Source organism: Mustela nivalis (assembly GCF_964662115.1).
Source record: "Mustela nivalis genome assembly, chromosome: 8".
Classification (NCBI taxonomy): domain Eukaryota; kingdom Metazoa; phylum Chordata; class Mammalia; order Carnivora; family Mustelidae; genus Mustela; species Mustela nivalis.
In genome coordinates, this window is record NC_139027.1 from 97,559,705 (window position 1) to 97,583,386 (window position 23,682).

General features: G+C 40.4%; 1 protein-coding gene and 1 pseudogene across 3 annotated transcripts in view; both read left to right on the top strand.

Annotated features, from left to right (window-relative positions):
• The window catches only part of NAPB (NSF attachment protein beta), a 47,186-nt gene that overhangs the window by 6,013 nt on the left and 17,491 nt on the right, over positions 1-23,682 (top strand). The window contains exons 2-5 of one of the 2 annotated variants that reach the window (XM_082744385.1): positions 11,170-11,249; positions 13,920-14,036; positions 15,895-15,941; positions 16,105-16,182. In XM_082744385.1, the coding sequence (XP_082600511.1) occupies positions 11,170-11,249; positions 13,920-14,036; positions 15,895-15,941; positions 16,105-16,182 (322 nt within the window). The remainder of the gene's footprint in view (positions 1-11,169; positions 11,250-13,919; positions 14,037-15,894; positions 15,942-16,104; positions 16,183-23,682) is intronic. The other variant, XM_082744386.1, reaches the window with a different exon arrangement.
• On the top strand, positions 19,981-21,546 carry LOC309871411 (ubiquinol-cytochrome c reductase complex assembly factor 1 pseudogene; annotated as a pseudogene). The gene has a single exon. The product of its transcript is annotated as a ubiquinol-cytochrome c reductase complex assembly factor 1 pseudogene (transcript).

Consider the following 23,682-nt stretch of genomic DNA (forward strand, 5'->3'; position numbering starts at 1 on the left):
AGGATTCTGAGATCATTACCTGAGCTGAAGGCAGACTCTTAACCAATTGAGCCACCAGGTGTCCCAAGCTTACATTTTGAAGGCCTCTTTAGTATCTGTGGAGACAAACATGATTTTTCTCCTTAGTTACTAATATGTTAATGGATGTCCTCATATTAAACTGCTCTGGCATTCCTTCAATAACCCCTCTGGATTATGATATAATTTTTATTTTTTTAATGTGCTATTCGATTCTGTTTTTAATTCTTTTCTTTTGAATTATTTTCTTTATGGTTCTTTTGTGTATAGCCCATCAGGTTGATGTATCAATGTTACAGGTGCCTCATAAAAATAATGTAGAGATTTTCCTTTTAATCTCATGCTATGGTTTTGAAGGTTTAAGTGAACCCTCAAACGGACTTTTTTTTAATGTTCTTCAGTTCAGTAGTTTCTTCCCTCTGTCACTTCTGTGTTTTTGCATTTACCCTTCTTTCTTGATTCTTTCTATCTTTTTCCTTCAAACAACTAATATTTTTGACTTATGGGTTTTATTATTTTCCTGTTTTCTGCTTTTACCTCGATTGCTTTCTTCCATTTTTCCCTCTGGCTTTTTTGGGGTGAATGGAAGATGGTGTTTTTTTTTTCACTATTTTCATTATTGTATTTATATGGATCCGAATATTCATGGATGAATTTTCCTTTAAAATTGTATTAATGTTGGGGCGCCTGGGTGGCTCAGTGGGTTAAGCCGCTGCCTCGGCTCAGGTCATGATCTCAGGGTTCTGGGATCGAGGCCCCCATCGGGCTGTCTGCTCAGCAGGGAGCCTGCTTCCTCCTCTCTCTCTGCCTGCCTCTCTGCCTATTTGTGATCTCTCTCTGTCAAATAAATAAATAAAATCTTTAAAAAAAATAAAATAAAACTATTAATGTTTTTAAATTGTATCCCCCCCATCTTGATATATAGTGTTTTTTATTGTAATTTGTTTCCTCTTTAGCCCAAGGGTTTATGGGTTGTGTTCGAGGTGGAGGTGCTTTCATTTCTAGTTTTCTTTCATTATAATCAGAGAACTTACTGAGGTTTTCTTTGCCCCTGATATATGATTGGTATTTATGAATGGTTCTTGCGCACTTGAAAAGAAGGCAGATGTTCTCTTATTGGAGTATATGCCTGGATAGAGATCCCTGAGATCTAGATATTGATTATGTTGTCAGGCCTTTCACATCTGTATTTATTTGTTGACCACTTGACTTTCTTGAACCAAAAGGGGTCCGGTCAGATCTCCTTTTATAAATGCATTTCTGTCTGTCTTGCATTTCTTGTAGTTTCTGGTTTATAAAGGTGGCTACTTATATTTTGGTAAGTAGATATTCACAATTAATATAATTTTGTTAGGAATTGTATCTTTAGCATTAGCAAGTGAATTTCATTCTTTCATTTGGTATTTTTGAGCTCAAATTCTGCCTTGTCTAATACTGGAGTAGCAGTCCTTGCTTTTTTATTATTTGCATTTGCCTGCTTGAGGACCGTATTATGTAAAAGGATTATACATTCGGCCTGCTGCCATGTGACCTGTGCTGCCTGGCTCTGGGCAAAGTGCACTTCCCTTCCCCATTGAGTCTTCTCTGGCCCATGACTGACTTTGAGGGAGTGTGTGGAAGGGGGATGCACACTTTACTTGAGCAGAAGCTACAGGGGTCATCCCTTGCCCTGGTTTAAAAAAAAAAAAAAGAAAGGAAAAAAAAAAAGAGTACTCCAGATAGGGCTACATGCCAGAATAGAGAGATGACACATGGAGAAAGAACAAGCACAACTGGCCTGCAGTTATAGGTAAACTGAGTGAGAGAGAAGCCTTTGAAGATTTGAGGGTTATTTGTTGTTGCAACAAATTGAAGTTGGTAGATATATGTGGTATACTTGTGACGATCTCTTTATTTAATCTTAAGCCTTTTCAGAATAGCTTTATTTTAATTGTATCGCTCCTATTGAGCACACAGTTGGCTTTTATTTTATGAGCAAATCTAAAAACCTTCAGTCCATTTACATTGTTTGTATGACTGGTATATAATTGGTTTTTAAATCTGTCATCCTGCTTTGTTATATTTGTCTTTGTATTGATTATGTATGATGCTTTCATTTTCTTTCTTCAGGTGATCTTTTTTTTTTTTTTTTTAAGATTTTATTTATTTATTTATTTGATAGAGAGAGAGAGATAGCAAGGGAAAGAACATGTGCAGAAAGTGGGAGAGGGAGAGAAGCAGGCTCCCTGCCCAGCAGGAAGCCAGATGCCGGTCTTGACCCCAGGACTCTGGGATCTTGACCCAAGCTGAGCTAAAGTCAGACACCCAACAACTGAGCCACCCAGGCACCCCCATGTGATCTCTTTTCTGTGCATTTTTTTGGAGGGGGGGAATTTTGTATTTTTGTTCTACTGGTAACCTTTATACTATGAATCTTTTTTAATGCCCTTAGCTCTGGTAGGCATTTAGTATTTGTTTGATGTGGAAAACACCCTTTACCTATGTGCCAGTCCCTGAGCTTGTTCTAAATTTTTCCCTCTGTCCAGCGTATGTGTGTGGAAGGACAGGGTTCAGTTATTTGTACTTTATTGGAACAGATGTCTCCATTTTATTTTTCTACCCTGTCTCTACATTTTCTCTCTTCTCTTTGATCTGTAGTAAAACATATTCAATGCCCCCACCACCAGCCTTTTCACTGATGTTCCTTAGTCATCTCCGTAGTTGGAAGCCAATATGGTATTCCTTAAGTCCTTGCTTCCATCAGTAGTACTTATTTGTTGACTTGGCTGACTGTGTGATCTTTTCTTCCCTTGAGTTTCTTCAAAAATGTTGTTCCCCTGTCAACTTGCTTTGTAGGTTGTCTTCCTTTGTATGTTGGTGCTGAAGTCTAAATCAAGCTAACCTGATTTTCTTAATTTTGTAAGTGACTTTGCCTGGAAGCCTAAAGATTTTCTTGATTTATAAAATCTGATAGTCTTGATGTGCCTGGGTGCCTCAGTGGCTTAACCCTCTGCCTTTGGCTCAGGTCATGATCTCAGGGTCCTGGGATAGAGCCCCACATCCGCACATCCGACTCTCTGCTCAGTGGGGAGCCTGCTTCCCCCCCTCTCTCTCCCTGCCTCTCTGCCTACTTGTGATCTCTCTCTCTCTCTCTGTGTCAAATAAATTAGTAAAGTCTTTTAAAAAAATCTAATAGTGTTACTAGATGTGTTTCACTGGGTCAGTTTTCCTAGTACATGACGGACCCTTTCAGTATTTAAAAGATTCACATCTTATTTTGTTTATATAAAATTTTCTGAAATTAGATTTTTAAATATTATTTCAATATTTTCTTTTGTTTTACTCCTATTTTCAGATACTATGTTTATCCTATCACTTTTTCTTGAATCCATTTTCTTCCCTTATTTCACTTCCATGCTCTTGGCTGTTTTCATTTTTCTCCTCAGTATTAATAGAATTTGTTCTCCCCATAGGTATGTTCTAGATAAGACTTTACTTCTGAGATGACTTGGTCTTTTTCTTTCTTTTCTTCTAGAATTTGAAATAGGAGTTCATGGTCTTATTTTTTGTGTACATGTAGGGAAGGAAGAACCTCACCTTTGTTCTCTACTCTCCTAGGTTCTCCAGACAGACTAACAAGAAAAAGTAGTTTATTGAACACAGGTAGCAGTGAGTAACTCAGAGGGGTAATTAGAACTGGGCTTATAGCACCTAACAAAGAACGAGGTATTTATAGAGAAGTGTCAGGACAAAAGGTTTTAGTCTTCTAAGGAGGCAAACTGGAAAACAAAGGAGTAAAGTTTGTTTGTGCACGCTCATTTCTGTATGAACTTTCCATCTGCTTCATGACCATAAAACTTTCCCAAGAGAGGGGATTATGGCAGTCCTCATTTCTTAGAAATTTCTGTGTTTAGTCAAATGGGGAAGCTCTTAGAAGGTGTCTTTCTGGATCTGCTACTCTCATTTTCCTCCAGCTCAAAATAATCTTTATGCCAAAGTGGCGTATTTTGGGGTGGTATATTCTGGTCCCCTGCATGCTCTTGCATTCTGAGTTTTAAGTTTCTGGCCTGTGATGTAGTTTCATATCTATAAATGTTTGTTTAATAATCTTTAAATTATACGGAATTGTTTTTGTCTGCTTTGTGGTAGTTTGAGGGAACATTTATGTCAGTTGCAAAGGTTTTATTCTTAATTCTTACATGGTAGCTTTGTATGGTTGCTGCTTGCCTTCTTCTGTTTAGAGTGTCTTGGATTTTCTTGGGATCATAATAGCATGTGTTTCTGTAATGGGAGATGAAGGGTTTGGGTGCTTTCACAGGTTTCTTTCTTAATTTAAATCCTCTCTTCCATAGATACCGTTAAGGACTTTTATTTTTTTATTGAAAAGTGTTAGGGAGGAGTGCTAGGGGTGTAGTGTGACTCTTGGTACTGTGATACTCCTTTGTTTCACAGGACTCTTAGTTTATTTCTATCACTGGTTTTCTTTTCTTTCACTACCAAGCTTCCATGGAGCTGCCTCTGCCTCTCCCAGAAGCCAGTTCTTCTGGAGGCCACCACCTCTAGCCACGTTTTCCTTGCATTTCCCTAGTTCTAGTGCTCTAGTGGCTGTGATGTTGTGATGTAATAAGAAATGTATATTTGTTCTTCATCCTTGGTTCCTGGCACAGAACTTGTAAAGCACTTGTGGGATCCTCAGTGATAAGAGTGAGAGAAGGATCTTCTGTATCATAATAAACCCCTTTCAACATTACTAAAGTTTTTGCTAATGAGGTGACTGTTGTTGGGGCCCTAGGTGGCTTCAGAGTGAGGACTGGTCCTCAGAGGAGCCAACCATATAGTTAGAGGGTTGGAACTTTCAGCCCCACCCCCAAACCTTCCCAGGAGAGAAGAAGGGTTGGGAATTGAATTGATCACCAGTGGTCAGTGATTTAATTAGTCATGCCTATGTAGTGAAGAATCTTCCCAGAACCCTAAATGGTGGGTTCAGAGAGCTTCTGGGATGGTGAACATATGGAGGTATTGGGAGGTGGTGCCCCTGGAGAGGGTATGGATGCTCCTTGTACTCCTTCCAATATACCTTGCCCTGTGCATCTCTTCCATTAGCTGTTTCTGAGTTACATCGTTTGTAATCTTAAGAAAATGTTTTCCTGAGTTCTGTGAGTTCTTGAAAATTAATCATATTTGAGGAGGGGGTTGTGGGAACTCATTTTTAGCCAAGTTAGAGATGTGAGTACCTTGAGGACCCATTACTTGAGAATGTTGTCTGAAGTAGGGGCAGTCTTGTGGGACTGACCCCTTATCATGTTGGGTTTGCATTGACTCTGGGTAGTGTCACAGTTGAATTGAATTGTAAGACACCTAGTTGGTGCCTGCAGAGAACTGGAGAATTAGATGTGGAAAACCCACATGTTTGGTGTCAGAAGTGTTGTGAGTAGGGAAATAGCATTTCTGTTAATGGAGATATTTTGAACAGAGTTTGAATTTTTCTCTCCTTTCTGGATACTTTTTGTGTTTGCTTTTTAGTTTGGATGATAAATGGGAAAACTTCCAAAAAAATGTAATGTGGGTAATTTCTTCCACCAGATCCTGGATGGTCAGCATTGTTACTGAGACCTGTGTGCCAGGCCCTGTTCTGGTTTCTGTCCCTAGGGTCAGCCTAAGGGCTAAAGTAATGTTACTCAAAGATAGTGAAAGTAAGGAGCTGTCCTGGTTGGTGAGGTCTTCTCCCACGGGTCCCAGGCATTCGGAAAAGTTATCCCTGTTTGCAGTCCTCTGATGTAGTTTGACATCCATTCAGGATACTTTGATTATGATAGAGTTGAATTTTGTCTCTAGTTCTGCTTTCACACCGAAACAGCACTGTCAGTGTCATTTTTTATATTTCTTCTCTGCTACTCTGTGATTTTAGAAGCAACTTTGCTTCTCCCTCAGTAGTTGCCTCCTTTTCTTTTGGGTACACCTCATTGTGTGTGCTGTTAGTCCCCATGATGCTACTTTAACGTCCCCCTCTTCTCACCCACAGTCCTAGAAGAGCATGTACTATGATTGTACTATGTTTTGTAGTACTCCAAAAATAGTTCTTATTCAGGATGAGGAAAAATCAAGACTTTAGATTATTTGAGGATTAATTCGTTTTTAAAAAATCAATGACTGATCTGCGTTTAGATGTTATGGGAGTTCATTGAAATAATGGGCTGTAGTTTCCTAGGCTGGATTCTCCTCCCCTTGCCCTCCAGCATCTGAATCGGAACAGACAGGGTGGGATTGTGAAGAGAGGGAGGGACTTGCAGGCTGGGCTCAAGGTACAGCTCTGTGGTTCACTGGCTCCTGGTGGGACATATTGGGGCTCTCACCATGTTTCTTCAGTGGAACATGGGAGGTGGGATGGGCACTAAGATCTTTTCCAAGCACTGAAGTTAAATATTTTTTCCTCGGTATTCTGATCTCTTCATGGGTGAGAACATTTTTTTTTTCTTAGTGTTTTCTGACACTGATCTCAGTGAGTGTCTCCTGAATAAGCAGTGTCAAGAAGGGAAGGGAGTCCGCCTTGCCCCTGGAATCGAGAGTTGGTGGAGTCAACTGAGGCTACATGGGTGGGATAGTGATGGTGGTGGCAGTGGTGATGGTGATGGAGGTGATGGTGGTGGCAGTGGTGGTTCTTAGGGCTGGTCAGTTTTGTAGTGCAGAAGGCGTTTTCTTCAAACGTCTGGTAGCATAATCTCCCCAAATAGTTAAGTATGGCTCAGTTTAGCTTCTCTTAATGTCAGTTTAGTGCCCTGTACTTATATTTATATCACTTTATAATGTAGATTCCCTCTTAGAACTTAATTCTCTTTTCAAGGATCTTATACCTCACTTATGGAGGCTTTGAATAATAACCATTTGAATTATATGAACATAAGTTCTGAGTATCCGTCCTTAAAATTCAGAAACATTAACTTTCACATGAATAGAGCACAGTATGCATTTGGAATGATTTCAGAAGTACATTTCTTCATAAATTGTTAAAGTTATGTTTTGTTTATGACAAGTGAGTTTTTCTAGTGCTTATAAAATGAGTATACTTCTCAAGATTCTATTTTAGGAGAGGGGAGTGTTTTAGTTTTTATAAAAATATATTCATTATTTTTATAATGATCACTGAACATGACATCAGGTTCAGCGCCACCACTGACCTTGACTGGATGACCTTGGGTGAGCCATTGACCTCCATATACTGTTTTGTTTTTTCTTTTTTTAGTTTTATTTAGTTATTTGAGAGAGAGCACAAGCAGAATAAGAAGGAGAAGCAGGCTCCCCACTAAGCAGGGAGCCTGACGAGGGGCTCAATCCTAAAACCAGGGCTCAATCCCAAGACCCCTAGATCATGACCTGAGCCAGGCATCTGCAGATAGAATTTTCTCTTCTGTCAAATGGATTTAGCATCTTTCACTGTGGTTGTAATAATGATGGAAATGACATAACATATGTGGAACTATCCAGCATAAAACCTAGCATAATGTAGGCGTTCTATTATTCCTAGCTGAATCTGTCTCCAAAAATAATAGGGTAAAGTACATTTTAATTAAGCTAGTTTTATTTGGAAACCTTTAATAAGAATGATTGAACTATAATTACAGTGTAAGATTCCTGGTACACTTTAGAAAAATAAGACAAGAAAGTGGTAAGCCTTTGCTAGCTCCAGGGAATTATGGACGGCTAAGATAAAAAACTTAGGAATTTTCCATTGGGGTAATTAGCTAATTGTTTTATTGTTGTTTTAATATATAAGGGTGTGATTGAAAGAAAGCTTTGCTAATTCTGACAATATATTTTTGGTGTGGCTTGTCGCCATCCTGTCATTCACTGTGTGACGTAGCCCCCAAAGGTTTTTTTTTTTCTTTTTTTGTGTGTGGGGTGAGGAAGAGAGTGGTACAGCTTTATATATAATAAGTACTGTATAATTCATCCATTTAAAGTGTCCAGTTCAATAGTTTTTACCATAGTCACAAAGCTGTGCATCCATCATAATCCAATTTTAGAACATTCTCATTGCCACCAAAAGAAACTCTACTCTCCTTGCTCCTGCCCATTTTTCTCCTACACTCTAGGCAACCCACTAATCTGTTTTCTTTCTCTATAGATTTGCTTACTCTGAAATGATATCTTATAATATGCTCATGGCTTCTTTCATTTAACATAATGCTCTCAAGGCTTATCCGCATTAGAGCTTTAGAGTACTTCATTTCTTTTTATTGTCCAATATTCCATTGTGTGCATATACCACGTTTTTTTATCTTCTCATCAGCTGATGGACATTTAGGTTGTTCCCACTTTTGGGCAGTTATGAATAATGCTAGGGTGAATGTTTGTATACAAGTTTTTGTATGGGCATAGTCTTTTCATTTTTCTTGGGTGTGTACCACTGGGTCATATAGTAACTCTACGTTTAACCTTTTGAGCAACTGGGGCGCCTGGGTGGCTCAGTGGGTTAAAGCCTCTGCTTTTGGCCCAGGGCATGATCCCAGGACCCTGGGATCTAGCCCCATCCGGCTCTCTGCTCAGCAGGGAGCCTGCTTTCCTTCCTCTCTCTCTGCCTGCCTCTCTGCCTACTTGTGATCTCTGTCAAATAAATTTTAAAAAAAGAAAAAAAAAAAAACTTCCTCAGAAGTATGATTTGAGCAGCTAACTAAATGTGGCTGCAGCATTTTACATTTGTACCAACAGTATAGGAGGGTTACAATTTCTTTACATCCTCCCTAACATTTGTTATTATCTGTCTTTTGATTCTAGCCATCCTAACAGGTGTGAAATGGGATATCATTTGTGGTTTTGATTTGCATTTCCCTGATTACTAATGATGTTGAATAACTTTTCATGTGCTTATTGGCTGTTTGTGTATCTTCTTTGAGGAAATGTCTAATCAGATCCTTTGCCTATTTTTTTTTTAATTATTAAGTCATTTCTTTTTTTTATTAAGTTGTAAGAGTTCATTACACATTCCAGATATAAGTCCCTTCCTTAGCAGACAGGCATGTCCCTTATTTGTACAAATATGCCCAAAAGTCTTTATGCCTTAGTACCTGCACATAATTATAATAATCATCTTGATTGAGTATGGACTCTGGGTTAAGCCCTGCAGTGGCCACTATATATGGATTATTTCCATTGATCTTTATAATGACCCACAAGTAGATATTCTGCTATCTACTGTTTACACATGCAAAAACTTGAGGCCCAGAGAAGTAGTTACCGCCTAAGGTGTGAGTCACACTGGAGTCCGTGTACTACACCGGAGGTGTACTGACACAGAATTGTCTATGTCCCTCTGCTAGAGCTCAGACTCTCTTTGAGTTTCTGATATATGCATATGTGCTCACTGTTGTTCATATTGTGCCCACTCTCCAAGGGTCAGCCTTGATCTCCCCTTTCTCTTAGTCCTTGTGTCCTTAAACCACTCTGAATTCTTCACTGCATATGGTGTTTTATCTTCATTCTTTGGTTATTTATGTTTATAGTATAGATAGACAAGGTAGAGAAACATCATTTATAAAAGGGTCTTCGTTTAGCTTAGGAAGAACGAAGGCTAAATTAGAAAACTCTGGTGCAAGTTACAGAGGATTATTTTTGCCTTTGTGTAAGAGGACATGTCTGACAGCTAAAGCTGTCCCTCAGTGGAATCAGCTGCCTAGTGGAGAACTTTCCATAACAGTATGTATTCAAGCAGCAGTTTTTAAATTTTTCTCAGGATGTTATAAAATGCATTTCCACATGGGTTGATGGTCTGGACACTGAGGCCCTTCCATGATGGAGAACAGCTTGTCTCCTGCCAGAGGTGATAATGTTACAGTCAAAAAGCATGGCTTCAGGCTTTTGTTTTTGTTTTTTTTCATTTGTTTGTTTTTAAAGTCTGGATAAACATAGTGCTACACTCTTAAAAAACAGGGTAAAAAATGTCTTTAATCTTCAAATTTTAATCTTATGCAAAGATTGTACTTCTTGGGGCGCCTGGGTGGCTCAGGTCATGATCTCAGGGTCCTGAGATCGAGCCCCACATAGGGCTCTCTGCTCAGCAGGGAGCCTGCTTCCCACTCTCTGCCTGCCTCTCTGCCTACTTGTGATCTCTCTCTCTCTCTCTGTCAAATAAATCAATAAAATCTTTAAAAAATATATATTGTACTTCTTATTTCTCCAATTGACCTAAAACTTCAATTTCTTTTTTTTTTTTTTTCCATCCAACAAGAAGCCATAACTTTATTAATGATAGAAACAAAACTTCAATTTCTATACATGGAAAACTCTGATTAAAAACTCTGGCTCTAGAGCGTATCATGCTTAGCGAAATAAGTGAAGCAGAGAAAGACAACTATCATATGATCTCCCTGATATGAGGAAGTGGTGATGCAACATGGGGGCTTAAGTGGGTAGGAGAAGAATCAATGAAACAAGATGGGATTGGGAGGGAGACAAACCATAAGTGACTCTTAATCTCACAAAACAAACAGGGTTGCTGGAGGGATGGGGGTTGGGAGAAGGGGGGGTGAAGTTATGGACATTGGGGGGGGTATGTGCTTTGGTGAGTGCTGTGAAGTGTGTAAACCTGGCGATTCACAGATCTGTACCCCTGGGGATAAAAATATATGTTTGTAAAAAATAAAAAATTAAAAAAAAAAAAAACAACTCTGGTTCTAGGGCGCCTGGGTGGCTCAGTGGGTTAAAGCTTCTGCCTTTCGCTCAGGTCATGGTCTCAGGGTCCTGGGATGGAGCCCCACATAGGGCTGTCTGCTCAGCGGAGACCCTGCTTCCTCCTCTCTCTCTGCCTGCTTCTCTGCCTACTTGTGATCTCCGTCTGTCAAATAAATAAATAAAATCTTAAAAAAAAAAAAAAAAAGACCTCTGGCTCTGAGATGAGTCTGTATTTGAGTCTCAGTCTAAGACTCAGTCTGAGACTCTGTATTTGAGTCTCAGTTCTGTGGCATCCTTGGGGTATTTACTTTACTTTTGTATGCGTCAGTTTCCTCATTTAGAAGACAGGAATAATAAGTGTGTACCCTTTGAGCAAGCAGCTAAGATTCTTTACTTGTCTGGCGCATAGTAAATGCTCATTAAATGCTTATTATTTGAGGGAGGGAGAGTTAGAGATGTGGATGGTTGCTGTAGGAAAACTTAACCTCATTTTTAAATTTTTCTCAGAGGAAACACAAAAATAGAAGAGGCTTGTGAAATGTATACCAGAGCTGCAAATATGTTCAAGATGGCTAAAAATTGGAGTGGTATGTATACATTTTTTTGTTTTTTTGTTTGTTTGTTTGTTTGTTTTTGCTTTTCAGGCAGATAACTTTAAAATCATCTTGAAGGAAGAAATAGCTGTCTGCATTCCTCCTGTGTCACCTCCCTGGCTGAGACAGGTGTCCTTGCTGGAATAACTGGTGTGGCCACCATGGCCTGGAAGAAAAGAACCTTGATCTAAGTGAACAAAGCCTGTTTTTTTGTTTGTTTGTTTTTTTACCTAAACATTGGTTGAGAATTTCTTACTGTGGGAGGAGCTCTGTGGTAGCTGATTGAGGTTACATTGAGAAATGTGACAGTAAGAGTGTTATTTCTATAAACTCCAACAGATTTATTGTTACTTTTTAACATAATGCTTTCTATCCAGTGAAATTACACGTAACAAAATCAATTCCAAAATAGTGGAATTATTTTATTGGTCTGAGAAAAGATGACTCTTTCTAACAGTGATTTGAGAATCAAACTTGTCCCCTACTATAAAAAAGGGGCTTCTTATGTCTCTGTGATAGGATCTTTCTGTAATGAAAATGGAGCCAGCCTTCAGCTAGAACAGGGACTGGGTCTGTAGTCCTGGCTTGCACCTGCTACATGATCTAAAGTAGGGATGTTGCCCTCTATACAAATCTTTTCCCCATCTGCTTTTTTCCCCTAGCTTTATTGAGATATAATGGACTATAATATTGTATAAGCTTAGGGTGTAACTGTGTTGATTTACCCATTAAGGCTGACACTTTAAAAGCATTTCAGTGAAGAAATTGCTATAGAAATATAAGAATCTGAATGAATGGTCCTTTCTGAGTAAAATTCACTTATCGATTCAGTTTTAGGTTAAAAGGATATGTTATGTTTTCAAAATGTACTTACACCTGAATTATAATATATTGAAAACTGTAGAGGAGAAAAGAGCATTGTCTCACCATTTGTATCTTTTGTATCATATAAAGGTATAATCCAAGGAATGATTTGCATGTACTGATGAGATTGGCCATTGTATGCATAACAGGAGCCAATCTGTTAGAAGCATTTTACTTGGGAGGCCCAAGCTATTACTGTACTCTACTGAGGCAGAGCCCATCAGAGCTGCCATTCAGTTAGCTGCTGCCACATGTGCTTGCCTACTCCCCTGGCAGCCCCTCCTGTGGGACTGCCAACCCCATGATTCACCAGTTTAAGGGTTAAAGCATGGTGGGCAAGGGTTCCCCAGTCTCACTCAGTGGGGGGCCACTTCCTCTCTGATTGCTCAGACTGATGTCTGAGATTTTCAACACTACCTGGGCACTCTTTTTCTCTGGCCAGAGCCAGAGTTGAGCCTGGGCAGGCTGGATCGGGAGTCCGTACTGATTCTTTTCTTTTCCCTCAGGTGGAAGTCCAGAAGCCTGAGTAGGAACTGTGTGGTTACCTCTGGAAGAGGAGTCAGAATAAGGGATGATAGCCAAAGCTTTGTGGAATTGAATGCTTTATTTCTTAATACCAGCAATGGGTTTTTTTGGTGTCTGTCACGATTTTTGAAATGACTAACAATATTTTTTTTAAGTACCAAAAGGTCTTCTGATGTTCGTCATCATGTTTTTTCTAGTGAAGGGATCTCTTTCCCATCTATTCCTATAAGTGCTGACTTCCCTATTCCAGACCTCACTGAGCTGTGACCCCACAGGCCTTGTGCTTCCCAGTCTGTGGTGGTTCTCTCTGAGCCAAGAACTTCATGACACTGGGGGCTCATCCTTGTCCAGGTTCCTCGTGCTGACATTAAGGCATTAAAGCCTTCCAGAATTGTCCCCATAGCATTTTCAGCCTTCACCTCCCCTGCCCGCTGTGTTCATCCCTCCTGCAGGTAGCGTGGGCTTATCAGTGGCCTCTGTTCTGAGGTTTTTCTTGCCTTCAAGCATTTATTCCTTGTTCATGTCACTCCTGTGGCTAGGCATTCCTTCCCTCCTTCTTTTCTGCCACTCCAGAATTTACAGTCCCTGATCAAAACCTTTTTGAAAAAATTCTGTGCATAAACCTTTCACATTATGTCTTGTCCCAGCAAAAACCCGGACCGCACCTAACCAAACCCACCCATCATCCCACAAGGAATGTACAAGTTTTCACACTAACTGGGAGAAAAAAACATATTAAACCTCATATGAAGTTCAGTCAGATTTTGTTATAACTTAAGAAACTTTGAGTTTTGAAATTGTGGGCCTAATTTTCACTCTTTGAGATACTTTGTCCGAGAAGGTTCCATCAGCGCTTTCTTCAACAATGACAGCCAAGTCCATTGGGCGCTGTGAGAAAAAAGATGAGCAAATAAGTATTCCTGACCTCAGTGTTTTACCTTTCTTCAAACACCTATAGCTTGATGCCCTGGTCAGTGTTTAATATATGCTGGAGTTGAACGGGACTGGCTCTGGTACTAAATGGAGACCTGTTACTCAGGTGCCACTTGGAGGTTTCCTGGGGCTGAGAGATACTTTTGTCACTGTTCAACTTGGTTCAGGTTTCTTTACACATATCTGAGTTGCACTTGACCACATTTACATGTGCTTTTGACTGAAATGCTGCTTTTCAGTGACAAGGAACTTTTCCAGGAGTAGGTCCAGTACTTAAGAGCACAGACCACCCTGGGAACACCTGTTCCTCTGTGATTAATTGTAGTGACCTGTCTTCTTCAGCTGCAGGAAATGCATTTTGTCAGGCAGCCAAGCTCCATATGCAGCTTCAGAGCAAGCATGATTCTGCCACCAGCTTTGTGGATGCTGGCAATGCTTACAAGAAGGCAGACCCTCAAGGTAAGATGCACCTCCATCTCTGTGACTAGAACCATAGGGTCAATGTCAGGGACCTTTCTCACAGGATATGGTGCACAACCTTGGAGTCCTGGGAAAAATAAATTTTTGTGCTTTGGGATGATAGACATTTTAGTAATTTTAGGGATTTTTCCATAATTATTTTGAGGTTTTATGAGGAGAAATTATGTTCAATTTGTCCTGGCTATTTAGTTGACAGCACTGTTTTCTTAAATGCCATTTAACTTTATGAATATATTATTACTCAGTAAAGAAAAAGAATGGTCCCTCACTCCTAAATATAAGTGCATTTTAAGATCCAGTTAATGGGAGATTATAATATCTGATAGGTAAAAACAACTTATTCACCCAATATTCATCTGACTTTTTGAGGAATGTTTTTCAAAGTACTGGTTTTGAAGAAAGAATGAACTTGTATATTTAAAGTGGCAAAATTTTGCAGATATTATTTCTTTTCTAGTTAAGAGTATAAACTCAGTGATTAAAAGTACTAACTTCTTCCTATAGCACATGCACTAGTAGCTGTGGAGTCTCATTTTTCTCTTTTAGCAGTGCATTTTAACAGAGAAATCCCAACTTTCATTATGAATATATAATTGAGAATGAAGCTGCTTCCAGGGCTTTTGTATAAAGATTAATCACATTCTATTTCCACATGTTAAAAACTGGACATGGCCTAAATGAACAGCACGGATAGAATGGTAAAATTATAATGCATCAGTATTCTAGAATATGATGCAGGCATTAATAAAGTCCCTGGATTAAGAGCTTCTTCAATGAGCGTCAATATCTACATGGTAACCAAAGAACCTCATGAGAATTGAGATCTCAAATTTATGAAGAAAGGTGTGCACATAGAAATGCATCCAGAAAACACTGGAAGGAAAAGTGGATCAAAATACTAGCAGTGGGTTTGAGTGGCATCGTGGGTAGGTTATTTTTCTGTATTTTTAAAGATACAATAAACCACATTTCTTAATATAGCGTGGGAGGAAGTTGCTTTTAATTTTGTTAATCTGTGCACCTTTCTAATGCTTCAGTCAGGCCTTTTCTCTTTGCTGCCTCCTTTAAAGCAAAAGCAATAAATTTGGAGCTGTCCCCCATATGTCAGCCTTATAAAGACCACCATTTTGTGACAGGAAATTTGTTGGCTCAGTGTTTCAGAAAATGAATAGAATTTATTGGCAGTATCACTAGATTTTTTTTTTCTTCCTTTTGGCATATATCGGTAAACTAAAAATTAGCGTCTTTTAATGTTGTATGAAATGTTGACTTTAAGTTGTTTGAACAGGTATTTCGAAGTGCTTTTGATTTTGGCTGCATGAAGAATCAAATCTATTGAAATGATCTTCCTTATGAAGGACTGTCTTCTATAATTCATATATATTATATATATATAATTCATATGAATTATATATATAAATTCTAGAAGACATATATATGTACACATATATATATATAACATATATATATGATATCATTTGAGGAATGTTTTTACATTTATATTTTAGCAACTAAAGCTGATCAGTGTTGATGACAGCCCACATGGTTTTGTCTGCTTTTTAATGTAGTCTTGGCCCTGGCTGGGGTCTTCACTGTCAAGTTGAGAGTACTGAGCCAGTCCCAGGCCAGCTGCAGTTACACCTGCTGGGAACTGACCATACTGAGGGGTCTGGCCTTGTGTGTGATTTCTGCTTGCTTTTTACTAACTCACCTGCCCACCGTCCACAGCAAATGCAACCTCTTTAACATTCTAGTAACAGCCAGGAAGATAGGCTCCCCAGAACCCTCTTTGACTGAATGGATTTTTCATTGTTTTTCTTAAATGCCTTCGCTTCAGAGGCTATCAACTGCTTAAATGCAGCCATCGACATTTACACAGACATGGTAAGACACTGCCTTGCTTGAGCGGCTATGGGGTGGAATCCTGGAGATGGCTTACAGTTGTACTTTTGTCGTTGTTTTTTGCTTCCCAAAGGGATTGACATTCAAAATGGTAAAAGCAGGATGTAACTCTGTATTTTTGTTTGTTTGTTTTTTTTAACCCCAGGGAAGGTTTACAATCGCAGCCAAGCACCACATCACCATTGCGGAGATCTATGAGACCGAACTGGTAGACATTGAGAAGGTAAGCTGGGCACAGTTCCTCCACAGCTGGGTACGAGGCAGGTGGATGACATGACTCAGGGAGCTCTCTCCCAGAGTTAAGTGGTACAGCGCCATTGAGATGGCTTCATATGGAGGGTGGGTGGCCTGACAGACTGAAGACTAGATGGGCCTCTGTTGGGGTGAGCATGTGGCCCCTGAGAGCTGGGTAAGGTTTACCAGGCCTTCCTGTTATCTCTGCTCTGGGTGACTCATGTCAGGATGGTGGTGTCAGCAGAAGTCTTTCTCTTGGTCACCAAGGCCTCTGTGGCCCTGTGAAGGAAGCTTTAGGACTGCAGGCGTCTTCACACCTTTATATTCAGGCCCTGACCTGGAGGAGGAAGGGAGCTGAATGCCAGCTTGGCCACACCTGGTCTGGTTTGCTGAGCTCTGATTTATAGTAGCAAAAGAAGAGAGGCAGGAGAAAATGCTCACTGAGCACCACTGTTTCCCAGGCTCTGTTCTTGCTTGCATGCTGTGGATTTAACTGCTTTCCAGTTTTAAAACACAGAGGTCCCCTGATGGGTGTGGGAGTTCGGACTTGGAAGGACTGCACTGCCTAGAACCACTTAGGTTGGAACTAGCGGAGCTGAGGCAAAGTTGGCCCCAGCACACAGCTTCCTCCTGTTTCATACTGTCTTCTCACAGGAGATGGCTGGCAGGGCTCAAGGTACCTCAGCAAGAGGAAGACATTTGTCAGACTCCAGAGGCTGCCACAGTTCTGGAGACAGATGTTTGTGTAACACTGTCTTAAGTACTGTAGAAGGAAGACAGGAGGTGTGACTGAGAAGGACAAACAGTAGTGGAATCCATTGGTTGTTTTTGCCAGGCTGATGAGCACCAGGCATGCTCTTAGGAGTACAGCTGTGTCCTATCTGAATAGTCAGAGCACTCCTTGAGCCTGCTGTGGCATCAGACAGGCGTCCCTCTTCCTCTCTTTTGTCTCAGGGTTTCTCTCAACCTCTGGCACAGGTGCCTAATGATGCCTCCTCTTCTCCCCGCCCTCTTGTGTGGGGCACCCAGGGTTGACTCCTTGTCTTCCTTTGCTCCACATTGCTCCCTTAGTACTCTCTGTGCACTCAGCATCATAGCTTTACAGATCATCTGTATGCCGGTGGCTTGAAAGTCCATCTGCAGTCCGCATCTCTTTACACCTCAGATTCTACCCTCCTGTCTGTGACCATCAACCTCCAACCCAGTGTGTCTGAGTCAGAATTCTGATACCCCACCATGATGTTCCCCTCCAAACCATAGGCATCCTTGCCTTCTCCTTTGCTGTACATCCAGCCTACAGGCGATTTCTCTGATGGTGTCCTCCATGCTCCCACGTCTGGGCACCTCTCACTCAACCTTGTTGTCAGCTTTCCCTGGATCTCTGCAAGGAGCCTCCAAACTGGCTTCCCTTCTTTTCCTGCTTGAGCTCTGAGTCCTGGGCATAGGGTCCTCATCACCCCTTCTTTTGGATTCACCCTCTTCTGCTTCTGTGCATTTTCTTAGGGAAAGGGGGCTTTATACTGACAAATAGCATGTTGACCAAAATTCTAGGGGACCATCAAGAGGGTAGGTGTAATATGTTAGCAAGTTAGGAAGATGGACACTGTTGTCAGCATAAGAAATTTCTTCCTGATACGAAATGGTAATTTCGTATATATTATACTGATTTTGATACTGTGAATAATAGTGACCCTCTACCCCAGTGTAAGGATTGCCAGAGCAATCCTTATCAAAAATACATCAGATTGTGTCTCTACTGCTTACAACCTGATGTTGCCTCCTCTTCACCCAGAGGAATAGCCTTGGAGATGGACTCTGAGGCCCCACTGATCTGCCTCTTCACCCCTGTGCCTCTCTAAACTTTCCTCTTGCTCTGCCTCACCGTTCTCCCCCATGCTATACCATGCTGTGGCCCCGATGGCCTCTTTGCTGATCTTCATACATGCCAGATGAGCTCCTATCTCAGGACCTTTGTACTGCTCTTTCCTCTGTGGGGCTTTTCCACAGATGCCTACATGGCTAACTCCCACTTGTCCTTCAAATTTTTGCTCATTTGTTACCTTTTCCATGAGACTTATCATAACCACCTAGTTAAATTGGAACCCTGGCCTGTCACAAATATATACCCAGACACCTCCCCTACCTTAGCTTTTTCTTTTTTTTTGCAGCACACTTATTGCCTTACATCATATGCTACAAATGCTTGCTCATCATTCCTGTTATTCATCATCTTTCCCTACACTAGAGTGGGTGTCTATATCTGCACAGAGCTTTGCCTCTGGCTTACTGATGTACCCCAAGAGCCCAGAACTCTGATAAATAAGCAGATAATGCACCCATCTCTGCCATAGCAGCGTACTTACCAAAGCACATAGAATCTTGGTGTGGGGAGTTGTCTCTTACTGCTAAAGTTGGATTGGCATTGTTAACCTTTGCCCTCTCACTTCATGCTAAGCTCTACCTTGTAGCTGTGCAGCACAAAATTCAATGGCTTTTACACAGAATTCATGATTTGGCCATTTTTTGTCATAATATGCCATGGTTTTCTAAGAATACTTTGCTTGTGACTAAATCAGGGCCACTGAGTGTGTTGCTTATGCCCCTTTTTATTGGGGAAGCTATCTGTAGACTCTGGAGAGGGTGAGGAGACCCAAACCTGAACCTTCTTTGCTCCCTGGTACAGAATTCTGTTCATTAACAGAAAGGAGATGGGTCTGGTGTGGCTGGGATATTTTTTTGGTCAGGGTGTCTTGAAGGGCTCAATATCTTTATTGAGGTTGAATCATCGCGGGGACAGCAGTCATGCAGAGCATCTTTCTAGCAGAGGTTGCATTGTCGACTCCTTGCCCAGCATGGTCAGGAAGGAACTCTGAGTCAGGAGCCCACGGCACTGTGTTGCCTCTGCTGCCAGGCATATTTTCGGGCAACCACTTCATACATGGGTCTCCATAAAATTCAGAGTGGATAAAATGATCTATAGCATACTCTTGTTTTCCTTCTTTAAAGATTTTGATTTGTCATGGCAACTTCTAATGCCCTGATGGTTTTCCTGCCATTCTACGAGTTGGCCAGCAGGTGGCATCTCCCTTCGCTGATGTGGTATGCCCTTTTAAAAGCAATTTAAGAGTATTACTCAGCACATGCAGGGTTACCTTGTGGTGTTCCCTGATATTTGGGCTCCTGTGTTTGTTTGTTTGTTTGTTTATTTATTTAAGATTTTACTTATTTGACAGATATTGAGAGAGAGCAAGCACAAGCAGGGGAAGCAGCTGGCAAAGGGAGAGAGAAGTAGGCTCCCTGCATAGCAGAGACCCTCCCTCACTCCTCCCCCATCATGACCTGAACCCAAGGCAGACACTTAACTGACTGAGCCACTAGTTTAGAAACATTATTGCCTTAGCTTGGTGCTCGAAGTTTAAGTTTGAAAAATCAATGATCAGTTATATATATTGTTTGAAAAATCAGTTGTATGTATATAATGTAAGGTATCTTACATTTCATTTACTACAAATGAATTTTTTTCCCTGTTAATACAAGCTGTTGTATGTTCTCTGATTTAGTTAGTGAACAATAAAGTATGGAGTTTCAAAGACTCACATTATTTTTTTGATTTTATGAATTAAACAATAATAAATGGGTCCTCTTTAAATGGGCTTTTTAGAAAAATTTTCTTAAGATTTAGTCATTTCTTTTAAGGAGAGAGTGTGCACATGCATGTGTGTGTATGTGTGAGAGAGAGAGAGAGGGCAGGGGGAGGGGCAAAGGGAGAGGGAGAGAGACAGAATCTTCAAGCAGATGCCTCACTGAGTGCAGATCCTGACTCAGGGCTCAGTCTTATTCCATGACCCATGAGATCATGACCTGAGCCCAAACCATGAGCCGGACGCTTAAACAGCTGAACTACCCAGGCGCCCCTAAATGGGCTTTTAAATGACCCAGAGGAACTGTGATTCATTTCTGTTTCAGCCCCTCAAGAACATGATTTAATACTGTTTGTTACTGTGTAGGTGTGCTGTGGCAAGTTCATGTTAGGTCCTATCTAGGGGTACATGTTCTAAGAATTGATCCCATCTGAAAGCCGTTTAAATCTATCTACAAAGTAGACTCTTCTTGTGACTTAGAAATTGCATTTCCTTTAGGACACTTATGAGGACCACAGTCCTAGAGGGTCTTGTCTCTCATTTCAGGATTCATATATTTTCCAGCATCGTGACATTTACCAGATTTCCCAGGAAGGAATATTATTGCAGTTCCTTTGGTGGGCTACTTAAATAACAGGATAACAAGCTGGTTTTGTATTTATTGTTATGTGTGGTGTTGCTATTGGTGGCTGTGCTCTACTTTTGATATTTATCATGGTCTTTGAAATTGTAAGAAACAGCAAGCAGATTTCTAATGGGAAGGGTCTACTTGTGCCTGTTAAATTTCACTACATTTTAAAATTCTAAACCAGGTGTGGACATCTAAAGATGACCTGTGAGGCTGTTGCCAGGCACCCGCTGGTGAAAGGACAACATAGGCTAAGGGTGGGGGCCACGGGGACTCTGGAATCCCCCGCCCCTTATCCAGAAATAGTTGTAGAGGAACATGGTATTGCTGGTGCGAGTCCTTAGGAACCAGATTACTATTTCCCAGTGGGTTGCAGTTTGCAGCTGATTGGAACCTGTATCTTCTACACAGGGATAGTAGGGCAGGTCTCTGTCTGATACTTTCCAGTGTCCTCGGAAGAGCCAGTCCCTAGAATGTGGTGGGTCAGAACTGATTCCTGGGATAGATGTTTAGTGGAGTAGGAAGTATCACACCACAAATAAGCTTTCTACTACCAAATATTCACCACAGCCTATGGAGGAGAAGGTTGGTGCCTTCATGAAGATAACAGAAGCCATGGGATTTATAGGACCTTTGAAATACACTAAATGGAAGATTAAGGTTGTAGCCCTGCGCATGTATACTAGCTGTGTGGAGAAAACCTTCTTTCTAAGGTGTCAGATGCCTGATACATTCAATTCATGGTTTCTTATGACTCTGCTTCACATCTGGGTGTGTCTAGTCCAAATGAAGCAGGAAGGGCAGAGTGGGAAATACTTGTGTGGGATCATAGTTCATTTTATGTGGGACGATGTTACAGTGTGGCAGAGTCATGGGGCTTAGGATCATCTAAAGCAGAACTATCAGATGGGGTCACAAAATGGGTTAATGTGTTTTTTTCCATTACGATGTTCTCCCTACAGAGTGAGGAATGAACAGAGTTTACATATGTATTATAAAAGTCATACATGTTCATAGACTAAAAAATCAAACAATAAAAAGCATTTAATGTAAAGACAAGTGTCCTTTCCTCATTCCAACCTCCCAAAAGTAACCATTTTTTTTTTAAGATTTTATTTATTTGACAGAGAGAAAGATCACAAGTAGGCAGAGAGGCAGGCAGAGAGAGGGGGGGAAGCAGGCTCCCCGCTGAGCAGAGAACCCAAAGCGGGGCTCCATCCCTAAGACCATGACCTGAGCTGAAGACAGAGGCTTAACCCACTGAGCTACCCAGGCACCCCAGAAGTAACCATTGTTAAGAGTTGATGTGTATCTTTCTAGTTGTTTCCTATATAAGTGTAAATTATAAATATGTGTCCTTTAACATGACACAAATGGGCTTAACCATACAGTTTTGCATCTTGGCTTTTTAACTGAATACATATTAATTTTTTTTTTTTTTAAGATTTTTTTAAAGTAATCTCTACATCCAACCTAGGGCTCAAACTCAGGACCCTGAGATCAAGAGTTGCCCCAATGACTGAGACAGCCAGGTGTCCGTATATGAGATACGCTTTTACTTTATGATTGTTTTTAAAATTCAAAACATTTTAACTAAGACAAAAATCCCTTTAATCATGAATCTCATTGATAACCTAGTCGGTTACCTCTTTTCAGGTGGTAATCACCTGTTTCCACTCTGGTGTTTATCTTTAAAAAGCTTTCTTCTGTGTTATCTATAGAAAATATATAATATTGATTTTGTGTGTGTATATTTGATTATACATATCATCCTGTGTACTAATATGCAATCAATATGTACTTAATTTTTTTTTCACTTGACAGTATGTCTTGGAGATTTTTCCATGCTACATGGGAGTTACTAAGTGGGAGGTCGTCACCACATTGTATTTGTTATAATTATTTTCACACACTCCTATATCATTATCAAATGGTATCCTGTGCTTACTCTATGTATAAAAATTGTGGTCTTTGAGGCTAAATCATGGAGGTGATGGTTTCCTACTGAGAGGATATTTCCAAATTCTCATGTCTTTGGAGGAATTGTATATATAGGAACCACAGTGGACATGTGTTCGTCTTAAGATGTTTTCAGGGACATTTACATGCCTTTCTCTGGGACAGCAGACCATTGGCATTTCTGTTTATTCTAAAAGAAAGATAGCATATGTCAGAGTTTTAGCTCCTATATAGCAGCGTCATGATCATTTGTTTTGGAGTCAGTGAGTACTGACTGTCTTTGTAAGTGTGTTCTTTGGTTTCTTGTTCATTTTTTTTCACTATCAGGCCTTTCTGCTATCTTTGCTATCCAGAGTGGGTCAGCAGCCTTGAAGCTATTCATGTAGCAGAGTGTTCCACATGCCCTCAAGTACTTACTGTCCAACTCTGGCAGCACCCAGTGGATATAGGGTGGTACTTCTAGTACCAAATCACTTAATGACAACCAGTGACACCCCCTGGCCAGCCAAAGCTTTAGCTGACTGCCATGCAGTGGCACAGTAGCTCTTCTGATTAGCCTGTTTTTTTCTTGTCACTATTGACTAAACTTGCCTGGACGTTAGACTGCTAGAGCCATGTGGGCACATGGCTTAATGAGCTATAGGTTACTGACTCTTAAACCTCAGGAACCTCTTAATTATCACCCCCCACCATGAATTTCCTTTGGACCTCCATAAATATCTCCATCATGATCTCCAGCACTTTGAACCTTCTGTGTTACTTTATAATGTTAGTTCCACTTGACTGCATGCTTTGTAAAGCCAGGAGACCTGTCTTAACCACGTTTTTGCTTACATAGTAAAGCGAAACACTGAGTGAATAAATACTTGTTGAATGAATGAATAAATTGAATTTCAGCCTCTGAAATTGTTTTAAAGCTCCCCCCCCCCCCACCAAAAAATGAGCTGTGACAACTTCTTTTCTCTGAAATTTCCCTGTTAAGCCACTAGATAAGGCTTTCCTTTCAACTACAGCTTCTGTCAAAACTTGGGAATATCATAAAGTTTGATTATTGTTTTAATTAGTATTATTAAAAACCAAGCTTTGGTTTTCCTTTTTACTATGATAAATCTAGCCGTAGTTTAAAGTTATAACATTTCGATGAACCACTATCATTATTGAAGAACTATTAGGTTAAACCATATTCTCCACATTTGGCCATTTATTTTTACCCCCAGAACAGCAGTTACAGACAGTTCAATCAAACACTGTTCATTGAGTT